Source organism: Neopelma chrysocephalum, unplaced genomic scaffold (genome assembly GCF_003984885.1).
Source record: "Neopelma chrysocephalum unplaced genomic scaffold, ASM398488v2 Primary Assembly neopelma1_200, whole genome shotgun sequence".
Taxonomy (NCBI): Eukaryota; Metazoa; Chordata; class Aves; order Passeriformes; family Pipridae; genus Neopelma; species Neopelma chrysocephalum.
Window position 1 is genome coordinate 2,550,281 of NW_020897862.1, and position 21,522 is coordinate 2,571,802.

At 43.9% G+C, this 21,522-nt stretch overlaps 1 protein-coding gene across 4 annotated transcripts in view; it reads left to right on the forward strand.

Moving 5' to 3' along the window:
• Window positions 1-160: 160 nt before the first annotated feature.
• The window catches only part of CTNNBIP1 (catenin beta interacting protein 1), a 33,062-nt gene continuing 11,700 nt past the window's right edge, over window positions 161-21,522 (forward strand). Inside the window, exons 1-4 of one of the 4 annotated variants that reach the window (XM_027703035.1) lie at window positions 161-319; window positions 16,515-16,604; window positions 19,681-19,802; window positions 20,262-20,363. In XM_027703035.1, the coding sequence (XP_027558836.1) occupies window positions 19,707-19,802; window positions 20,262-20,363 (198 nt within the window). In that variant the 5' untranslated portion in view covers window positions 161-319; window positions 16,515-16,604; window positions 19,681-19,706. Of the gene's footprint in view, window positions 320-1,578; window positions 1,724-16,514; window positions 16,605-19,680; window positions 19,803-20,261; window positions 20,364-21,522 lie in introns of those variants that run through there. The other 3 variants (XM_027703032.1, XM_027703033.1, XM_027703034.1) reach the window with 3 other exon arrangements.

The following is a 21,522-nucleotide window of genomic DNA, read 5'->3' on the forward strand; positions in this document are numbered from 1 at the left end:
GCCCCCGGGGCGGCTCCGCGTGGTCGCGCCCCTTCCCCGGCCCTGCCCGCCCCTTCCCCGGCCCTTCCCCGCCGTCCCCGCCCCTTCCTCCCGGCCGGCTCTCGGGTGCTGCCTGCGGCGCCGCCGCTGCCCTGGGCGCCGGGACGCGCCGGGTCCCTCCCCCGGAGCCGCCCAGGCACCTCCCTCGGGCCGCCGCGGTGAGTCACGGCGGAGGAGGAGGAGGAGAAGGCTCCGCTCGGCTCCGCTCCGCTCGCCCGCCCGTGCCCAGCGCCCGCCGCCCGAGCCGCAGCAGCGCCGGGGCCGCCCGGCCCCGCACCAGGTGAGCGCCGTGCCCTTTGTGCGCGGCCCCAACAAAGGCGCCCGCCCGGCCCGGGGGCTCCGCTCCGCCCGCCCGGGGCCTCCCCGCTGCCCGGGGCCGGCCCCGCTCGCCCTGCCCGGCCCGGCCCCTGCCAGGCCGTGGCCCCGCGGCGCAGGTACGGGAGGTGCCCCTCTGATTTTGTGGCATCATCCCTGTACGTCACGAGGCCCCCGGTCTCGCCGTGTCCCGGCCCGGCCATGGCCGCAGTTGTGTGGCAGGTGAAGTCATTCCCACGCGGGTGCGGGGCCGGGCGGGGCGCGGGGGGCACAGGGCACGGCCGCGGGCGGTGCAGCCCCGTGTCCGTGCCGGGGCAGCCCCCTCTGCCCGCGATGCTCTCGGCATCCCGGCCCTCCGTGGGAAAACGCCTCTCGGACAGCGATTCCCTCGCGGGTAATTCCTGCCTTGGCTAAAAATTGTGTTTCCAGAGCCTCTGAGGCAGCACTCCCTAACTTTGAGCCCAGATGGGCAGGATTTGTTGGCACGGTGCAGTTCTGTGTGTGTCGGGGAGGTACGTGAGGGAGGGACAGCATCGCTGCCCGGATCAGAGTGCATTAGTGCTCCAGGGCACAGATGAGGGATGATCCTCCTTTCTGCTCAGCAGCCAGATGTGCTTCATCAGGGCACATTTGCCTTTTAGACTCACATTTGCCTTCTCTTCAAGAAGAGACTGTTTTGCTCTGTTGTATATCATCGTTTATTTGTCCATCCCTCATCTTGGCACGTTGAACAGGATGGGCTTTGATGCTCTGTGAGATGACTGGGGAGACATTCTGCAGATGTGGGGATTTAAAAACAAACCAAAGCACCGAACTCCAGCAGACTTTGGAGAGGGGTTAGGTGTGCTTGTTCAGTGTTCTGGTGTGAGCTGGCTGTGGTATGGTGAGAAGCATGTTTAGTGAGTATTTAAGAACATACTTTTACATAGATTTACAAAATCTTATTATATTTAGTTTTTTTTGGCTGCTGAACTTGCAGGCTTTCAACTTCTTTTGCCCTTGTTATTTCTGGAGCTCATGAGTGATGTGAAATAGCTGCTGAAGGAGAACCACTATGTAAGTGGTGAAAAATGAGGCTAAACATGTACTTCAGGGGGGTTTGTTTTGAAAGTACAGGTATTCAAGGTGAGGGGGTGTACAGAAAGCTACATCTAAAGTACTACTTCTAAAAATACAGGCTTATTTTCTTGCCCATCTAAAAGCTACTTTTGCCTTGACAAACAGATTCTGCTGGAAAATGGTGACAGGTGTAATTCAGACACATTGGAGTTCCTTCACTTTGCCTTAGCTGAAAAAGCATCATCAGTTATTGTATCTCTGGCATCTTGGTAGACACTGGCAGCTCCCTCAGGGTGATGTTGAGTTGTTGGTAAGTGGATTTGTGTGCTCTCTTAGTTGTTGGGGTGCTTAGAAATAGTAAATCTCCAAAGAAGGATGTAGAATTTAACAAATGCAGGAGCAAAGGGCACTTTGGACAATTAACTGGTAATTAACTTTTGGACCCAAAGTTTCTTCAAAGCAACTTCTTTTTAGCTCATTTTAAGTATTGCACAAGTTCTGGAAAAGTTGTGGAGGACACAAAAGTGCTTTCAGGATTCCTTTTTGGCATCCAAGTGGTAGTGAAATCTTTACTAGGGCAGTGATCCCAGAGCCTGCCAGGAGTCCTGGGAATAAATCCGTGTGGGATCCAGCCCAGCTGTGATTGCCCTGCTGGAGCTGTGTGTGCTGCACGGGCAGTGCAGGGTGTGGGCAGGGAGGGCTCTCACCATGTGAACTGAAGCTTCTATCTGTTAACAAGAATTAGTTAATGCTCATAAATCTCACTAGACATAAAACATCATCATGATTAGTGTTTGGGCTGCACAGAAAGCAAGTTCTGAGTCCCAATTTTACAGGAAATCTGTAGCTGTATCAATTTCTGCTCCCTGCCTTTTCCCTCCTTCCCTCATCCACAGTTTGAGAGTATTTAACTTTGGGAGAGGAGAGAGACGTTTTCCAAAACAACTTGTGGTGTTTTCTAAACAAAACCAGAAGTGAACGGAAACAACACCTAGATTTTGTAATTGCTGACATTGACTGTGATGTCTATTGCCAAAATTTAAAAACCATCCTGCAGTTGCATGTGGGCAAACAGAGGTAACACCTGAACGTGTTTGGTGGGGTGAAGCTGTTAAAGGTTGATGCTTTGCCTGGGAAACAACTTGTGAGAAGTAGATCAATTTATACATGTTTAATATGAGCTTTTTTCCCCTCCAAAACGTTTGTCATCTGTAACCAGCATAAACATTTATGATTTTTACTAAGTATTTCAATTCCTAGGTTGGTTGTTGACTACAAAACATCCCTCCTGAGCATCTGACCTAGTTTGAAGCATCAAAAATGCACCCAGAGAGGCTTTTGGAGGCTGCTCTTAGGTTTGCTGGGAAAAGCTTCCAGGAGAGTTTTTTTTCCAAAAAGAAGGATTGGGTATCAGAAATATTTCTATACATGGAGAGGCAAAACTGTATTTCTTTTTGTTGCAGGCTGTCATCAGATTGGGTTTCCTCTGAAATGCAGCAGGGACAGAGGCAGCTGTTACAGCTACACCACACCATGGGGTGTGCAGTGCAGAAGGGATGGGAAAAAGTGCAATCCTAATGAATATGCCAATTGCTTATATTCTGGGAGTTGGCATAAGTGTTAGAGCTGGAAGGTGCTTATAATTCAGTGTTCTGATAGTGAGGGTAAATTGCTTTGTTTCTGTATTTCCAGATATGTTAATGGTCACAATGGTAAAGCTGGTCAGTCATGTCCTTTATTTAAACTATCAGTGTGGTACTTCTGGAACAGTATGGTGGGCTATTCAACCAAAAATAAACCTTGATTTGTCACAAGAAAGATGTCAAAAAATCACAGTGTTCAGTAGTTTTAAAAAAGTAGTTGAAAAAGCCACTTAGTCTGGTTTGTTTTTCCAACAGACTGACTGAAGTCAATGATGTCATGTAAGATTCTCACTGAAAGGGTTTGGGTATCAGTTTTTTGTTTCCTGTGTTAAACCAGATAACCAGAAACCACACATGACTCATATTCACAATTCCTTTAAAAAGATTCTTTTCAAATAACTCTGCATCACAGATATTAGAGATTTTTTTTTTGTTGTTCCATTTGAGAGTTCTGATTTGCTGGAAAAGTAGTAGTATCCATTAATTTAATTCCAGTAAAGCTACTGCATGTGTAGAAATGTATGAATAGTCCCAGTTTTGATGCTGATGTGCACCAAAGATGCAAATTATTGGAATGAAAACATTTTGCCACCTACTCCACGTCCTAAGCAATGTTGCCAAACGAGGGTCTGGCTTCTAAGTACGAGGGAGAAATGACACATAAATAGGTTTTAAATGTGCTAAAAACTTCTACCAACTAACTTAATTTCTCTTAATATAAAAAAAACCCCAAACCACTTTGTTCAGTGTTGTTTTACCTCAGAGAATGGAGGACACTCACAGATCTTTTTCCCTTTGAAGAGCTGTGGTCTGTCCATGAGCTTCCATTGGCATCAGAGAGCAGATAGAGCAGGATGGGCAAAACCATAGGTGAGAACAAACCAGAGATCAGCAAAATAACCAAAAAAACGTTAGTGGGTACTTGAGAACACTCCTCTGACTCTAGGATTTATTTTCAGCCTAAGTGTTGGGGAAGCATTTATGTAACAAATCCTCAAAAAAGTGAGGAATGCTAATTTTTGTTTCTGCTCTGTGACAGAACGTTACAGAGCTCATGTGTGGCTTAAATGTCAGTCTGAATTCAGAGTGTGGTCATACTTCTTGCTTTTCAGTAAATAAATACTTCCAAGGTTTTACAGACTATCAAACTGCCAAGCCTAGTCTTTTTTAAAAAAAGATGTAATTATTAATGCTATTTTAAAAACAAACAGAAAGAAACCAGCCTGAAATTCTCAGATTCTCAGTTGAAGATAAACTACCATGAAAAAACCCTAATAATTTCAACTTCTTGCATGGTTGGGATTCCTGTGACTGACTAAATTAGCTACTAATTGGGGAACAGAGATGGAGCCAATAGATTTGTACAACCATTCCACTTGTTTCAGGATGTTCTCTTTTATTTCCTGCAAATATACAGTCCAGGAATTTATTTGATTTTTTCAGCAAGTCCATTTTCTCAGTGTTCCAAGGGCAGCTCACAAGTAAGGAAGCAACTTAAGTAATCAACTCTGTTTATGACCACAACCAAGCTCTGAAACCTTCTGACTCAGTTTATCCTTCTATAAAATTAGTTGACTACTTCACAGGAAGGTGAAGATGTTTAATTAAAGTGTAATTGTTTTGCCTCTGAACTCATCCAGGTCCTGATTCAATGCACATTGAAGTCAGTGAGGAGCTTTTAATTAATTTCCTTGAGCTTTAAATAAGTGCCCATGTACGTGTACCCTTGAAGGAATTGTGACCTAAATTTTTGCAGCAGAGTCGCTGTGAAGGGGCAAAATAAATCCTGAAGCAGCTTAAGGTAAACTCCTGATGGGAGGCTTTTTGTGGCCCTGGGAAGGGGGTAGAGCAGCTGCAGGGACCTCTGTGCCTGCTGCCATACTGAGGTCACTTTAGTGGGGTTTCCCAGCTTTGGGTGGGCTGGATCTTGTATGGAAAACTGGAAATTTCTCCGTGCCTTGGCAGCTTTCTCAGTTGGGCAGAGGAGGCAATATCAGACTTCAAGATAAACATAGTTAACTGAATGTTTATGCAGAAACCATCAGCAATAACACTTAAAATATAATTAACGTTAAGAGCTGATGCCAAATGGAGAAAAATAGGAGCATTCACAGCTTCTTAGCTGCTTTTTTTTTCCAGGAATGCCTGTGGATGCCAAATCATACTCTTTGGTTTATGTGGAATTCGTGAAAGGTTTTGCTTAACTTCAGAGGTCAGAAACATCAGGTTTTTGCCAAACAGAACTTTATCACTGGAAGGTTGGTCAGCACCTACAATGAACTTGGTAAAATAAGCCTTTCACAATTCACATTAAACTGTTTGCAGCTGTTCTTTTGCTGTTCCACTGTCAAGATTCTTAGTTCTGAAACATGTTTTAAGCCTTAAAGAAAATTCTGAATGTGAAACAGCGTGTGAGGAACTACAGTTTTGACCCAGTTTGTTTTTCATACATTCATTTCATTGCCCTTTTCTTGGTAGCTGCAAGTTTAGCCATAAGTGCTCTCAGCTCCTTCCTTTTGCTAAGAGGCTCTAACAGAGGTGTTCTGTAATTGTACAGTGGTTTGGGAGGTGCAGAAATCTGGCTGCACTTCCAGTCATTCCCTTTGCCCATTCTGCCTTAAATTGGTGGTGGTTGGATGCAAATCCTGCTCGTGGAAAATTCCTGAAGTGATCTGGATATTGGAATTTGATTAATCTGAATAAGTATTGTTTCATATGTGAGCCGAGGGTCGGTCTCTTCTCCCTGGTGACAAGTGACAGGATGAGAGGGAACGGCCTCAGATTGTGCCAGGGGAGGTTTAGGTTGAATCTCAGGGAGAATTTCTTCATGGAAGGGGTTGTAAGGCATTGGAACAGGCTGCCCAGGGAAATCACCATCCCTGGAAGTGTTCAAAAAACACATGGGTATGTGTGGCACTTCAGGATACGGTGTAGTGGTGAACATGCTGGTGGTGCCGAGCTGATGATTGGCTTTGATGATCCTAAAGGTCTTTTCCAACCTTAACAATTCCATGATTCTGTGATCTCACAATGCCCCTGTTCTTAGGGAAGCAATCACCATTTATCCTGTAAATTTTACATGTATAGGAGATCTTGAAACAGTCAGTTTTAATCATTTAACTAGTGTTGATCTCTGAATAAATCAAACTTGCCACACAATTCCACACACAGTTTTCCAGCAGCTCAGCCTGGTTGCCTCTATGTGTGTTCTCTGTCTTGCCTGTGATTCTTGCAGCAGAAATCCATCAGTCCCAGCACTGGTGGGGACTTGATCCTAACCCTTAAACCCTGCAGCCTGTGGTTTATTCCTCTCCAGCCCATGAGTGTTTGCACAGTGGTGCTAAAGGGAGATTCCAGCTGTCAAACCACTGACCTCATCCAGGTTTGTGTCCCAGTTCAAGGCCAGTGGAATTAAGGTGACATTGAAAATCGTGGCGAGGGAGGAAGGAAATTGCATCCCTGTTCCTGAGAAATAGGAAGTCTCTGGAAGGCAAGATTTCCTTCCTTGTCATCCTATTTTACCAAAAAATACAGATAGCAAAGTGTCCGTGGTAAAATCGGTGTATAATGAGGGATTTGTTTTACACTTGTAAGTATTGAAACTCCTCTCTTAGACTGGACAGGGATTTTTTTTTTTCCTCCCTCCTCTCTCCATCAGACATCTTTGTATCATGGTTTGGTGACCTCAAGAAGGTGAAAAGAAATTATTTCCTTGTGCTTTTTGTTGTTAATAAGTCCTTCAGAAGAGAGAGGAGCTGGCATACTTTTGCACATGTAATTAAAAGAGCTACTCAGACCAATGTGTGGAACACTCTCCAGGAAAGCTCCCAAGGAATATTATTTTAGGAAGGTCCTAGGAGCAGGGTCTCTTGGCCATATTATCCAATAACATTCCTGATGCTCACAGATCACTGGAGAGGCAAAGTTAGTGTTCTGTTAGTACCAAAGAGGTGATCAAGGAATATATTCATTTTAGACAAACAGCCAGTAATTCATAGTTCAATTCTCAGCAAGAGCCATTAATAAAATATCTCTTTAAGTGGCTTTAAAAATTAAACCTTCCATTGGTTCAGGACTGAAACCACTTCTTTGCTTTTTTGGTTATCCAGAGCATCCATGGGGGAAGCAGCAGAGATGATTTTACTTATTTATTTATTTTTCTCCAAAGAGGCAAGATAAGTAGGTGACATAAAGGGGTGTGTTTATCACATTTTACAGCTGATTTTATTGATGTGTGAGGCCAGAACAACATTTGATGTTGTTGTCCAACAGTTGTGCAATTTTGGTAGCCATTAATCTAAGAGCCTCTGGTCCTAGCACTGCACTTTGATACAGCATTGCAAAATACTAAAATGCCAAGGAGTCACCGACCTAATAACAGCTCACGTTTTAATTGCCTTAAAAAAAATCCAGTTAGCCCTAATCTCTCTATTATAAAAGATTTGTAGGCATTTTCAGTGTGAAATGTCTGTGACCTGGCAATAATGATGTTCAGATGTCAGTAAAAATTACAGGGCAGCACAGGGCACGTTTTAAATTGGAAGCTCTTGCTAATACCCGGGTATCTGGAGATCCTGTGTTGATGAGTACCAGAGAAATGCCTATAAATACATATATAAATACATACACATACAGTGGAGAGAGATCCCTTCAGTGGCATTGCTCATGATCATGATTTCTATGGTTAAATGCACCCAGCACTGTGAGAATTTGGTCACTGCACCACGGGGAGTTTTGACTCCCAAAGTGGCACTTCAGCTTTTTGGAGGCTTTTACTGTGTGACTGTGAATTGAAATTCAATGTTATTGTTGTTTTAACTGCTTGCAGATACTTACTGGAATTCTGCCTGTTGTCAATTAGGGTTTTGCCTGTTCTGGTTAGGGATTTGTGCTCTGGGATGACCCTGCTGGAGGGAATTCCAGATGACCCCGCTGTGGTCCCTTCCAAGCTCATCCATTTTGCAGTTCTGTGGTTTCAGGCTGTTCTGGAACGTTCCTGGTTGGTTCAGTGCCACCTGCCTTTTTGTTAAAGTTGCCCGAAACATCACATTTTTCTACTAGACACAGCTAATTTCAAAAATCTGCACACATATCCAATATTAATGAAGTGTTTGGGTGGAAACACCCCAAATATTGATGTGCTTCTCCTTGAGCACTGCTGGGAACACCACCATCTGTCCTTGCTCATGTTTCTGTTTCCTGTTCCATTCTGAGCCACTTGAGAATCGCTGAAGAGGCAGAAAAAACATCCTGCACCAAGGGATATACCCACACCTGCATCAGTTTGGGCATTGGCTCTGCTGGGGAGGCCTATTTTGGGTTTGTTATGAAGACTGAAGCAATTTCTTGCTTCTCCAGTCAGCTCACTCTTTATCAGTGTTCACCTTTCATGAGCCTGGGGTGTTTATGTCCCATGTATTAAGTTATTTTTCAGCCTGTTGGCTTCAGTTTTTGTAATATAAATACCAGCCTTCAGCAAAACCCCAGATTTAATACTAATGATCTACAAGTCCTCAGAGGATTGTGGATTGTGAGTCCAGTGTTGCCTCTTCTTGCAGAGCTCCTTTGAAAACGTGACTTTGGTCAGAGAGCTGATTGATGTGACCAGAGAACGAAGCGACCCCAATTAATGACTGTCATTGGTGTCAATAATTAATAGTCAAAAGCACCATTCCTCACAGGTGGAGGTGTTACCTGGGTACATATCTGGGCAGTGTGTGGCATGCCAACCACATAAAATGGGATGGATGCATTGAAAAGAATTTGATTCTTGTAAGTGGTTGATAATTTTACCTATTATTTATGTTCCGTTTTTTCACTGTTCTACGATTCAAGTTAAAACCCAACTATGAAAATAAAAAGGGGACAAGAAAAGGCATCTCAGGTTTGTGCTGCAAACTTCATTTTCTGTTTCTGAAAATACAAAATATTTACAGATGGATCCACACAAGGCTTTGCTGCACAGCTTTGTTTTGATGATGGATGTGTAACACTGTTTTTACAGCAGTAATTCTTCAGCGTGGGACACCTGGTATTTAAATCATTGGCTATCTGTCATTAGTGCCCAATTTCCTGCCTGGGAGATTTGTAGCTTTGTCATAAATAGGGGGAGAGGTGCCTGAGCCTCAGTGAAAGATGCCCATGATCAGGACAAGAGCAGCACTCGTCCATCCAGCTGGTGAGGACCCTCTGGAATAAAGTACTGTAACATTCTTCTGGAATTGTTTCTGTGGCTGGGATAGATTTGTGTATAAAGTGCTGCAGAGAGTGTTGTCACTTTATAAAGAATTTTTGACACATTCATCTTTGAAGTGTGAGTACCTTGGGGAAATGAAAGGCTTTTTTCAGGTTTTGTTGCTGTTACTACATTTAATTTCAGAGGGTTCAGGTTGACTGACGTGAACTACCTAAAAACCTGTGCTGCCTTTTTTAACTGGATGAGGTGTGATAGGTGCCTTCTCCTTGAAAGAAGGGGGAAAATCATCTGCTTTGTGTGTGCTTGAAGGTCAGAAGGCAAATCTTAATTTCATAAAAGTGGTGGTTACAATGGTAGGATTTTTTATTTATTTTTAAATTAGCTTGAGCATTGATGTAAGAGCTGTTTTGATATATTGGGAAGCTTTACTGAATGCACTTCATTGTTACTTTTGAAGTCCATATTGAAGCTCTGAAAGGTGATGCAGCACTGGGGAGAAAAACCCCCTGCTTGTGTTCAGAGATGTTTCATGAGTAGATGGCAGCGTTTTGGGCTGGCTCCTGTCCCTCTCCAAGAAAGTTTCGTTAAAAATTTAAATCTAACATTTAAGAGATGCAAACCTACCACGGGAGTTCCAGCAGTAAATTGACCTAAATCTGACACTGGGGTTCAGGTTCTGAAGTCAGCTAAAAGGCAGTACTGAACATAGAAAGGAAGACAGGAAAAAAAAAAACCTATTAAATATTTCAACTCTTACTGTTCACCTATAAATAGGTAGCTGTTATGAATTCTTCATTGTGTCCCTCTGGAGATGGGAATTAATCCAGTCTCCAGCTGCCTGTGACTGAAGGTCACCAGTCAGAATGAATTAGAAGAAAATCTGTAGCAGGATTTTGCAGACTCTGGTTCCTGAGTTCAGGTTTCAGGCTCCAGCTTGGAAGGTTTTTTGGGCTCTGGCTGTTCTCTGTAAAAATGCCATTTGAAAATTAACAAGGCTTAAATTAGGGGCAGCATCCCCTTGCACTTAAAACTTCCCAGTGTGTCCCTGCTTTAAGCACTGAAGTGCTCCGTGGTGGAACTGTGGAAGGTAATGGCTTAACCTTGGATAATGATATCACAGAGCTGAGGGGACCCCTCATGCTGGCTCTTAACTCCATTTGTGCAGTGCAAAGGGAACCTGCAGTGCTTGGGTTTATTCTCCACAACTCCTTATCTGAGCTTTCATAATCCTATCCCGTTAATTGAGGTTTTTTAAACTGCCTTGAACAGAACCAGTCGGGTTCAAGGAAAAGAAAAATAAATTGTAGCTGAACCCAACTCCTGTTGGGTTTCTTTTGACTGTAACTGGAAATGCCAAAAGATATTAAAGAGGTAGTCAGCTGAGTTACATTTGAAAGAGCTTGCCAGATGGCTGCTCTAAGTACCCTAAATTATTAAGGCTGAATATGTAAAATGTTACATTTTCTGACAGCTTACTGCCTTTTTATTTTTTCCCCCTTAATGTAGGCTGTGCAGATTCCTCAGTTTCACTTTGTTTTTTTCCCAAACCAGTCAAATGTGGTTGTTAGGATTTTTCAGCATTACAGAGGACTGCAGTGTGTGTGTGGGGGAATATGGAATTTGAAGGAACAAAAGCTCATGTTGCTTTCTCATTGCATTAAATAAGCATGTCTTTAAAATTGAATGGGATGCTTAAGTGGTTTCCCTTATGCAAAATTTATAAGCCCACATTTTTGTAATGTGCCTTTTTTTTTCTGTTGGGATGTGTAATATTTCTTTATTTATTTAAAGAGAGGGAGTCAGAGTAATTTAGAAGTTCTGTATTATGAACCCATCTGTGGCCTTGTCCATCAAAGAATCCCATCCAGGTTCTGAATTCACACGAGTGTAGGTGGAAGTGAGGGAGATATAGTTACAAATCTGTAATTTTCAGTTGCTGTGTGTTGGAATCCTCTGCTGAAGGTTCAGTCAAAACAGTTCTTGCTGCTGAGGCTTGAGTTTCCTGAGGAGCTGTTTCCATCTGTTGGTAAAACAGACAAGTTAAACTGAGATGGAGTACAGATTTCTCCTGTCTACATTTTTATGAAGTGAAAACCCACTGATATTCTAAATCTAGTCAGGCAAAAAAATAAAAGGGGGAGCTAATGGCAATTGCAGTGTTTTTTCATGATTTATTGCTGTGTCCAGGGTCAGTAATTGAAGAGAAAGCCCCTGCAGTCTTTCAGTTCACTTTTGGGGAGGAATATATTATATTTTCATTAAAGCTTTTAGGGACAAGTAACAATGTGGAGAGGTAGGGAAGCATCTCAGTGCTAGTTAAAAATACTGAATCCCCTTCTACGTGGGTAATGTAATTGTAAAGTATCCCAGATGGTTTTCAGTGAAGTACCTACATCTCCTGCTTCCAAATGCACGTTTGCTTTACTCTCATCTTTTCCTGCCTTTCTAGAAAGTGTGGCTTCAACCCAGAGTGGTTTGGGTGCAGGTGATGCTTAGAGCTCCTTTTGCCAGGGGGCCAGGATGGCACATCCCCTCTCCAGAGCCCAGGGTTGCACATCATAGAATCATAGAATCAACTGGGTTGGAAGGGACCTCCGAGATCATCAAGTCCAACCCTTGATCCAACCCCGCCGTGGTTCCCAGCCCATGGCACTGATGCCACATCCAGTCTCATCTTAAAAACCTCCAGGGACAGAGAATCCACCACTTCCCTGGGCAGCCCATTCCAATGGCTGAGCACCCCCTCTGGAAAGAAATTCTTCCTAATATCCAACCTAAACCTCCCCTGGCACAACTTGAGACCGAGCCCTCTTGTCTTGCTGAGAGTTGCCTGGGAAAAGAGACCAACCCCCACCTGGCTCCCCCCTCCTGTCAGGGAGTTGCAGAGAGTGAGGAGGTCTCCCCTGAGCCTCCTCTTCTCCAGGCTGAACAGCCCCAGCTCCCTCAGCCTCTCCTCACAGCACTTGTGCTCCTGTCCCTTCCCCAGCCTTGTTGCTCTTCTCTGGACCTGCTCCAGCCCCTCAATGTCCTTCCTGAACTGAGGGGCCCAGAACTGGACACAGCACTGCAGGGGTGGCCTCACCAGCGCTGAGTCCAGGGGAAGAATCATTTCCTTGGACCTGTTGGCCACACTGTTCCTGAGCCAGGCCAGGATGCATTGGCCTTCTTGGCCACCTGGGCACACTCTGGCTCATGTTCAGCTTCCTGTCAATCCAAACTCCCAGGTCCCTCTCTGTCTGGCTGCTCATCCCCTCCCCAGAGCCCAGGATTGCACATCCCCTCCCCAGAGCCCAGGATTGCACATCCCCTCCCCAGAGCCCGGGCCGTGGGTTTGGCAGCGGGCACGTGGGGATGTCAGGCGTGCTTGGCTCTGCCCACTCCACATGTTGGGCCTTGCAGAGCAGAAGGAATTCCTGGGATCCTCACCCAGCCCACTGCAGGAGTGTGGGGAGGGACGTGCTGAACCAGCTGTTGGCTGACCAACCTCCTTCCCTGCCTGGGAAAGGGAGGGAATGTTTGCAGATTCAGATGTATTGCTTGGGCAGAGCTGGGCTGGCAGTTTGGGCTGTAATATTTAGATCGTTGTTGTTTATTATTCTGTCGTGTGAATCATCTTAAAAATAAATGAGAACTAAGTTTCGTTGCCTGTGCCTGGCAAACACGGGAGAATGAGGTGACCCAATTATGTCCATTTGCAGTGTGTTGGATGCAGCAGGACAAGCTTGAAGGATTTAGTCTTTTAACACAGTTTAGTGAAGAATGTTGTAATTTCAGACTCAAACTGCAGCTTCTGAAAGGCACAGGTTAATCTTTTTTATGAGAAGGAAATTGAAAAGTGGCACTGGGGAGTAGAGCCACGTTTGGCTGCAGTAGGGAAGTCCTGGCAGCCCAAACTTTCCTGTTGGCTCTGCACATCTGCCTCCCCCTCACCTGGAGAGACCAGTTCCAGAGCTGACAGAGCAGTGAATTCCCTATGGCTTCACCAGCCCTTGGCATCTCTTCCTTCAGTGCTAACAATCCTGCATATGATTCCCAGAAATTCAGTAGACCCCAGTACTTCTTTGTTAGGCCAGTACATATCAGTGAACGTGTCACTGGGCTTTGGAATGGCTTTGCCTGTTCATTCCCTTGGATGAACAGTTTTCCAGTTGAGCTCTGTTGATGCTGTGGAGATTCCTTCAGTCCAGTACACAGCAGTTCTTGTTTTTCTATCTCCCTGTCTGGCTTTTTGTGCTGAAAATACAGATTGAAGTGTTGATTTTCAGCGACTGTTTCTCACATGCAATATAAGATGCCTGAACAAGAATAGGTAAATAAATTAACTGTGTGTTTTAACTGTACACAGTAGGATTCATTAGTGCTGTTGATGAGTTTGTTGGTGATGGGTGGGATGTGCAAAATCAGTCTTTATCTTTGCTGATCAGCTGACATTCCACTCCCAGCATCCAGCCCTTGGCATCCTGGTGCCAGCTCACTTTCCTTATGCTGTTGTAATTCAGTGACATGTACTTTAAAAACATGTTTCTTTTAAGTGATTATGCCTTATATTTTAGCCTAAAAACTCCTTTATCCTCACAATGTGGGGAAGCATCGTGGTCTCTTAAGTGACAGCACTTAAGCTGACACTTTGACCTTTGTCCATCTCCCGACACCTCTGAACCTGTAATTATTATTTCTCTGCTTTTAAATTTTTCTGTAAGTTAAATACCCTCTGTAGCAGTGTCTGGCCCAAGTGTAAACCATTGTAAAGCAGTAGAATTATTTAGGATGGAAGGATAAGCATGAATTGAATCTGGGGTCTTTGTGCTTAAAATAGTTTTTTACATTTCATTTCCATGGTAAAGAGCCTTGCATGGTTTTATCTCTTCTTAAATCCAGTCTAGGAAAGTAAACCCATTGGGGCAAGAGCAGCTTTGATTGTCAGTTTGAGAAATGTTTTGTATTCTAGTGATGCCTGAGTTGGAAAGGGTTCAGTTGTTTCTTTTCTCCTGCTCCTGGGAGTACGTGGTGGGAGTTCAGCTTCGACAGAATCTCGTGACCAGGACAAAATCTGAATCTTGTGAATCATGGAGGAAGTTCTGATCAGTGGGATGAGCCCAAGCAGCTGCAGACAGTGATGCTCAGCCCTACCTGGATCTGGCAGAATTAGAAGGTAAAGGGAGCAACTGACAGTTGTTTAGACAGAGACAAAAATTGGGAACCGAGTGTAGGCAAAGTAAACAACGTTCTGACCCTGCAGGATTAGAAGGGGGATAGAGGTGAGCAAAGAGGAGGAATTCAGAGCTGGGAATTGCAACTGAAGCAAAGCACTGCCTGACCTGGGAAATTCTTAATGATGGATCATTGAGGCCCCGGGTCTATCAGGACTCTTAGGATGGGGAGCAGAGCTCATGCCAGCAGTGATTCAGCTGCTCCTCAGCTGTCTTGCTAAACTCTCCTATTTTGCACTTCTTCCCTCCCACCCCCCAAAATACACAGTTGCGAAATATTTTTAGATTTTATTTCTTGGGGTTTGTTAGAGATGAATGTGGAAATGCTGGTGTGGAGTTGAAAACGCTGGAAGTGTGAGCTGCTCTTTGGAACCGATGGGAACAAGTTGGTGGAAGAAGCTTTATTCTTATTTTGTTCTCATACTTAAGCAAAAGTAACAAAACCTAACTTTATTTACTCCAGTTATTTTTGGAGCAGTAAAGGTGCTTGTTCTTCAGGAGATGTGCCCTGTGGTTTAGCAGAGAAGTTCTCAAGTTCTGGGGTGCAAGGTTGATGTCCCACCCATGTGTGTGGTGTCAGTGGTGAGGTGAGTTCAGCTGGGGACAAACCTGGCTCGTTCCCAGTGCTTCCCATGCCCTGATCCTCTCCTTTAGGAAGGAGCTCACACAGTTGTGGTATTTGTGCAGTGGTGCTGGTGGGTGGGTCTTTGAAGTCCATAGAAGTGGAAGCAGAAATTAGTCACTGGAATAAGTCCCATTGTCAGTGCTGGAGATAATCTTTCCTGGGACCCTGTATTTAGAGGGCAAGAACAGTGGGAACTAATTAGTGAGGTCTGGCTTCAATAATCCTTTCAGAGCAGGCAGTTCCTCTCCTCTGGAGAGGTGAAATGCTTCTTTTAAGCCATTGATAAAGCTCAGCTGCTCCCAACACCTTTTCCTAAGAGACACTGTAGAGAACCTCCAGGTGAAGCTCCAGCAGGATCTTGGATTCAGCTTTTCTCTGGAGTACAGAACAGTGGAGTAGCTCTGGCTACTCCTGTCTTGCTTCCCTGCTGATGATGGCATCTACATGGAGTGCTGAACAGCCATGGAAAAATGGAATTAGTCTGGATCAGCCTTTGCTTGTTGACCACAGAAAGAGGGGAAAAAAGGATAAAAAAGGGAGAGTATGTTTGCTACATTTCATCTGGTCCTCATTAACAAATGGTGCAGGTGTCCATATCTACCCTAATCAGAAACATTTCATTAAATACAGCAATTTATACCATTTTTTATGTGGTTCTGGCTGTGATGCTGTCCTGGGTGGTGGCACTTGTTGTTCCATTGCCTGTTACAGAGGGTTTGAACTGTCACTTCATTTGTGACATTGAGCTGCTTGTCTTGGAGGCTGATGGGGTGGGTAGGAAGTACTGAATTCTTACCATGCCCTGAGACCCAGTTGTAAAATATGTTCAGAAATATGTCACAAGCCTGAAAACTAGAAGTAAATAACTGTTTCTGGCTATTGGGGACTGAACAGTGAAGTTGGTCTGAAAAACTCTGTGCAAAGGGTTTTCCAGCCCAGCTTTCCAGTGCCAGTCTTTGGAATTGCTGTATTCAGATGACACAGGCAGAGTTGAAAACAATAATTTTGGTCAAAATCAGCATGCTTTACATTTCTCCTTAGTTCTCCTCAAATCCTTGGTGAGATATGCCTATTTTGGGTTTTTTACTAGAAGAAACTCCATGTCACAATGTCTGTTGATTTTTCCAGGGCATTGAAAGTCTCCTAAAGAATGCAAAGCTTGAATGCATTTCATTCTCAAGGGGCTGGGAACGTCAATGGTATGGTCTGGGTGGAAATCCTGCAGATGAAGAATGGCTTGAATTTTTAAAAACTTACTCTTTAAAAAGAAAAAAGGGTCTCCAGGCTCCAGACAAGCTGCAGTTGTATGAATTTTACCTAGGCCGTGTTCTGAAGCAGACTGGGATTTCAGAGCTTATGGAATTAAGGGTCTTTCTGGGGTTCAGCTGTGGATATTTCTGTAATGCTTTGCTCATTTGTTTTCACAGGGCAGTTTCCTCATACATTTTTCCCAGCCACAGTCACTAATCAGGACTGAACACGTGGGTTATCTCATCTGCTGTGGTTTTTAGAAGCAGGTACGTTGGCAGGGAAATCTGATGGTTTTGTTGGTTGGGGATGGGGCAACAACAACTTCATCCATGTGCCAGGAAGGATTGTAGGGGCAGGGAAATGCTGCTTAAGTAATGTTTTCGTTATGTAGAGCATATTAATGTAGCTTTCTTGAGAAAACAAAGCTGAGAATACTTTGATAAGATTTTTCAGTCCTTCCTTTGTAAAGATGGATCGTGGTGTTGTCTGGGCATGGAGCAGCTCTGTACGTGGGTTTGGAAATCTGATGTAATATCTGCTGGGTACTATTATCATCCTAAACCCTGTCTTATGAAAGCTTTATGTAACAGGAGCAGAGATATGTTCAAATTTTTCATGCTGGGGTCTCAGTGCTGTTTTAAGACTCTTGTCTTTCTACTCTGATGTCACCAAGTAGGAAGAGCTGTGATGGTTGAGGCTGTTGACCAAAATAATTGTGTGGTGAATGAAAAGCAGCTTAATTTAATCTCTTTATATGTATATTTTGGGCCATATAGAGTGCTTTTTCCCCCATGTTGCTCACTGTGTGGAGCATTCAGGCTTCAGGATCTTTACCCTTCCTGTTAAATAGGTGAGTTCATGACAAATCCATTTTGGCTGAAGGTTCCTTTAGAAAAAGCAGGTTTAGACAGGAATTTCCATCACCCCTTTTTGAAGTTTGAAAATTAGTAAGCAACTGGAAGATAACTATGATGGGAAACAATGAATAATAACATGTCCAGGCTGCACAGTGTCTGATGTGCAGAGGAGTGCTGAAGTGGACTGGTCTTCCTCGCTGGCACAGGGGCAGCCAGGGCATTTTCCTGGTGCTTGTGGATGGTGCCACCTATTGATATCCCATATATTTCATTTCATTTTTAAACCATAGATGTGTTACCACATTTCAGGGTTTTGCTGCCATGGTTTTTCTTTCCTGAGTTGATTGGTTACTAGTACAGCACCTTCCCTTTTCAAGTAACGATTTTTTTTTTTAAATTATTTATAATATTAAGAACCAGTCACAACCTTTCAGCCTGACTTGGTATCTTGATAAATGTTTATTGTTTTATCAGTCTCTGGATAAACATAACTTAGTGTCTCTTGCTCTGGTTTTGTTCATTGTCTTACTGGTGGCATCACTTGTTAGCACTCAGTAAATTGCACTGTAGAGGATGTGCTCAGTAACATAATCCAATTTACTTATTTGAGTTGACACTACACAGAAATAGGGGATTGTTTTATTCTTCCTTCAGAGAGCAGTTTGCTGATTATAGCAAAAAAAAAAAGTCAAAAAATCACCTTGCACGTGTACAGGCTGCAAGTTTCCAGGCAGAACCATCAACAGCAAATCAGCTTCATGAAGTTCTTCCCACTGAAACTGGTTCAGGAAGGGCTGTGATGGATCTTTCTCACTTTTTACTGCTGTTATCTCCATGCTCAGTAATGTGGGTGGCAAAGCCTATCCCAGCAGCTGCTGCTGAAGTTTGCATTGCTTCTGACTCACTCAGGAGGGCCTATGTGTAATTTTAAACTGTTTCCACACCCAGATTACTTTCCCTTAAAAGTAATAATGAAAATGAAGTGAGGGGAGAGGTTGGTAATGACTGCAGGAAAACATTACAGGGAAAACAGTGTTTGAACCTGCTGGGGTAGAGCCTTCACTAAGGCAGCCTTGGGTAGTGTATTCCCTTGGTTACTGAGGTTCAGGAAGTCAAATTTAAAGCTTGGTGTAGGACCAGACCCAGTTCTGGGGATGAAAACCAATTGGAGACCTGCTCTGGAGCCACTTCTCTGAGCTGTGTGTGGTGCAGGAGGGGCTGGCTCACACCTCCATCCACAGAGTCATGGAATCCCAGGATGGTTTGGGTTGGAAAAGACTTTAAAGACCATCCCATTCCACCCCCTGCCATGGGCAGGGACACCTTCCACTGGCCCAGGTTGCTCCAAGCCCCGTCCAACCTGGCCTTGGACACTTCCAGGGATGGGGCAGCCACAGCTTCTCTGGGCAACCTGTGCCAGGGCCTCCCCACCCTCACAGGGAAGAATTTCTTCCCTATATCCCATCTAACCCTGCCCTCTCTCAGTGGGAAGCCATTCCCCCTTGTCCTGGCACTCCAGGATTGTGAACAGTCTCTCTCCATCTCCCTCCAGGTCCTGGCAGGGGTTACATTTCCCCAACCCACAGCACCTGTAAGAGGTTAGTTCAGTTTGTGATGCTGCTCTAAAAGTGTATTATTTGAAGCACCATTATTTTCTCAATTTCAGTTTATGTTTTTACTATTGTTGACTTAATAAACTTCAAGATCATTTTTAAGAGCAGCTGAAGAGTATCTCTGTTTTGTTTGGTTGTTTTTATTGTCTCGGTAAACACCCTGTTGTGGAACTTAAATAATTACCAGATACATAACAAAGTATAATCGTGCTTTGTGCTATAGAATTCAGATAGCACAGTCTGTCTATTCCATAACATCATTATTTTATATTAAAATTAAAAAGCAAAAGTTCACGTTTGAAATTATACGAGAGAGGATGATAAACTCTACTCCTTCTCTGCTCCTCTTGGCTCCAAAACCATTTCATAAATTTTAGTAGCTTTTACAGAAGTGCAGTGGCTTTTTTTACATGATATATAAAGGAAAAAATAAAAAGAGAGAGGAGGAAGACTTAAGAGCTTAGATTTCACACAGCTTTTGTTTAGCCATTGCAGGCTTGATGGCTGTGCCTTCTGCATCCTGTTTTCATTCTGGTTGTGCTTATTTATGGAAAACACCCCAAACCACAGTCTCTTCTGTCATGGTGAACCTTTCATCTGGTTGTTAGAATTCTTTTTCTACTCAGGCAGTAAGGTAACCACAGATAATGAGCTGCTGGAGATTGAACATCAGCCCTGGTGAATGTTTGCATATGTAAGGCCCGATTTAGCTGTTCGCATTTTTAAGGATTTCTCCGATGAAGGATGTGATTCCTTATCCTCCCAGGATATTCAGTGATCTGCCCACTGGTGAAAAACAGGTAAATGAAACTGCTCCTCTATTCCTTTTATACCCCATTAACTATTTTAGTTTGTCTTCTTGTGATCCTCAGGAAATCCAGGAGCTGGCAGGAGGGGAATGAACCGTGAGGGCGTCCCCGGAAAGAGTCCGGAGGAGATGTACATCCAGCAGAAAGTGAGAGTTCTACTCATGCTGAGGAAGATGGGATCAAATGTAAGATGCACTTCATAGCCCATATTTTATGGCTTTCCAGACATTTTTGTAGTAACTGGGATAGTGCTTGTAGAGATGGGCAGGTGAGGGTCTGGTTTTACCGCTGAATTGTTTTAGCCATCGTTGATTTAACCATTATCTGCAGTTAAACACAATTGATTTTTGCTTAAATATTCTGAGACTTGTGATGCCTGAAACTGCCATGTATGGATAAATGATCAGATGTTTAGATTTTTAAAGCTTTTCCACACTGGAAAAACAGCAAAGCAAAGCGACTGTTTTAAGGTGACTTTGAGTCTGCCCATGAATTCAAGACGTCCCAGTTTGCTGAGGGTAGAGCTGCACAAATAACAGGTGATTAAAGTGCTGGAAGGAGAGTAGAGGCAGCTGTGATGTTTTATTGGGGAGTGGGAGATGATGTGTCCTGGTTTTCCCTTTGCTGACTGCCTGTCCCCCCAGCTGACGGCCAGCGAGGAGGAGTTCTTGCGCACGTACGCAGGGGTAGTGAACAGCCAGCTCAGCCAGCTTCCCCAGCACTCCATTGACCAGGGTGAGTACTGACCTCCCTTGCCTTGGGTTTGTTCAATCTGTGAGGGCAGTCTCATAAAACACCAAACTTAGGTGCCTGTGTTTCTGCATTAACCCCTCCTGCAATCTGGGATATGCAGATCGTGGCTTTGGGAGAGAACAACAGTGAACTGGTCAAGAGATGGTTTTATTTTAACAGGTGAAGTCAGTCTGCTCTAAACCTTGAGATTCATTAGGATGAAGAGCATTTTTAAACACCTTATTCTCCATGATGAGACCCCTGGTGGCCTAGTGGTTAGCATGCAGGACTCTCACTGCTGCAACCCGGGTTCGATTCCTCGGTCTCCCAGGCAGATGGAACCCGTTAGCCCTGTGAGGCCATCCATCTATGAGAAGGTCACTCTAAACAAACCTACGTCCTGAGGACCTCACTGCCATTGTCCAAGCGTGCTTGGCCCCGGCAGATGAACCTTAGGATTAAAGGGTGGGCTCAGTTCAGCGCAGGCTGTGTCTCACCTAAAAAAATCCATTGCGCAGGCTGGAAAGGTAAAAGACCTTTCCCCAGATCTTCGTTCGCGAAGACTGGCCATTATTCTCCATGATAACTCAAAACACTGATGGCCAAAGTCCTGTGAGCTGTAAATGCATGTATAGAGCTTCCTGCCCTGTCTAATACATTAAATAGAAATAAATTTTAATCTGATAACTTCATTCTTTTTCTGTGTGTGCAGGAAAATTTGGTTATGCACAGGTCCCTCTAGTTCTTAATCTATTCAGCATAGACCCTCTGCATAAGATGTAGATCAACTGAGTTTTTATATTTATTCTTACACTGGACACCTGTGCTTAAAAAGGAACAAGGCTGGGGGTGGTTTGCAAGCACTTTCTTTGTACTCTTCAAACTGGGAGTTTCATAACGAAATAAAATGCAAAGCAAATACACATTTCTAAGGTACAACAGCATGTGTTAGGCGTGTGATAATTTAGTTACTGTGACTCCAGTTGCTTGATAACACTATTGTCACAAAATAAAATGGAATCATCTAACAACATCTTTGGTTTTTCACATCTCTATGAGTGTGGAAGTGAAGTGCAATGTTACTATTTCAGCAGAGTAAGAGGGAAAGATTGACAATAGGAGGAATTTGTTTCCCATTGAGTTTCTTTAATTTGCACAACGTAATTAATTCCC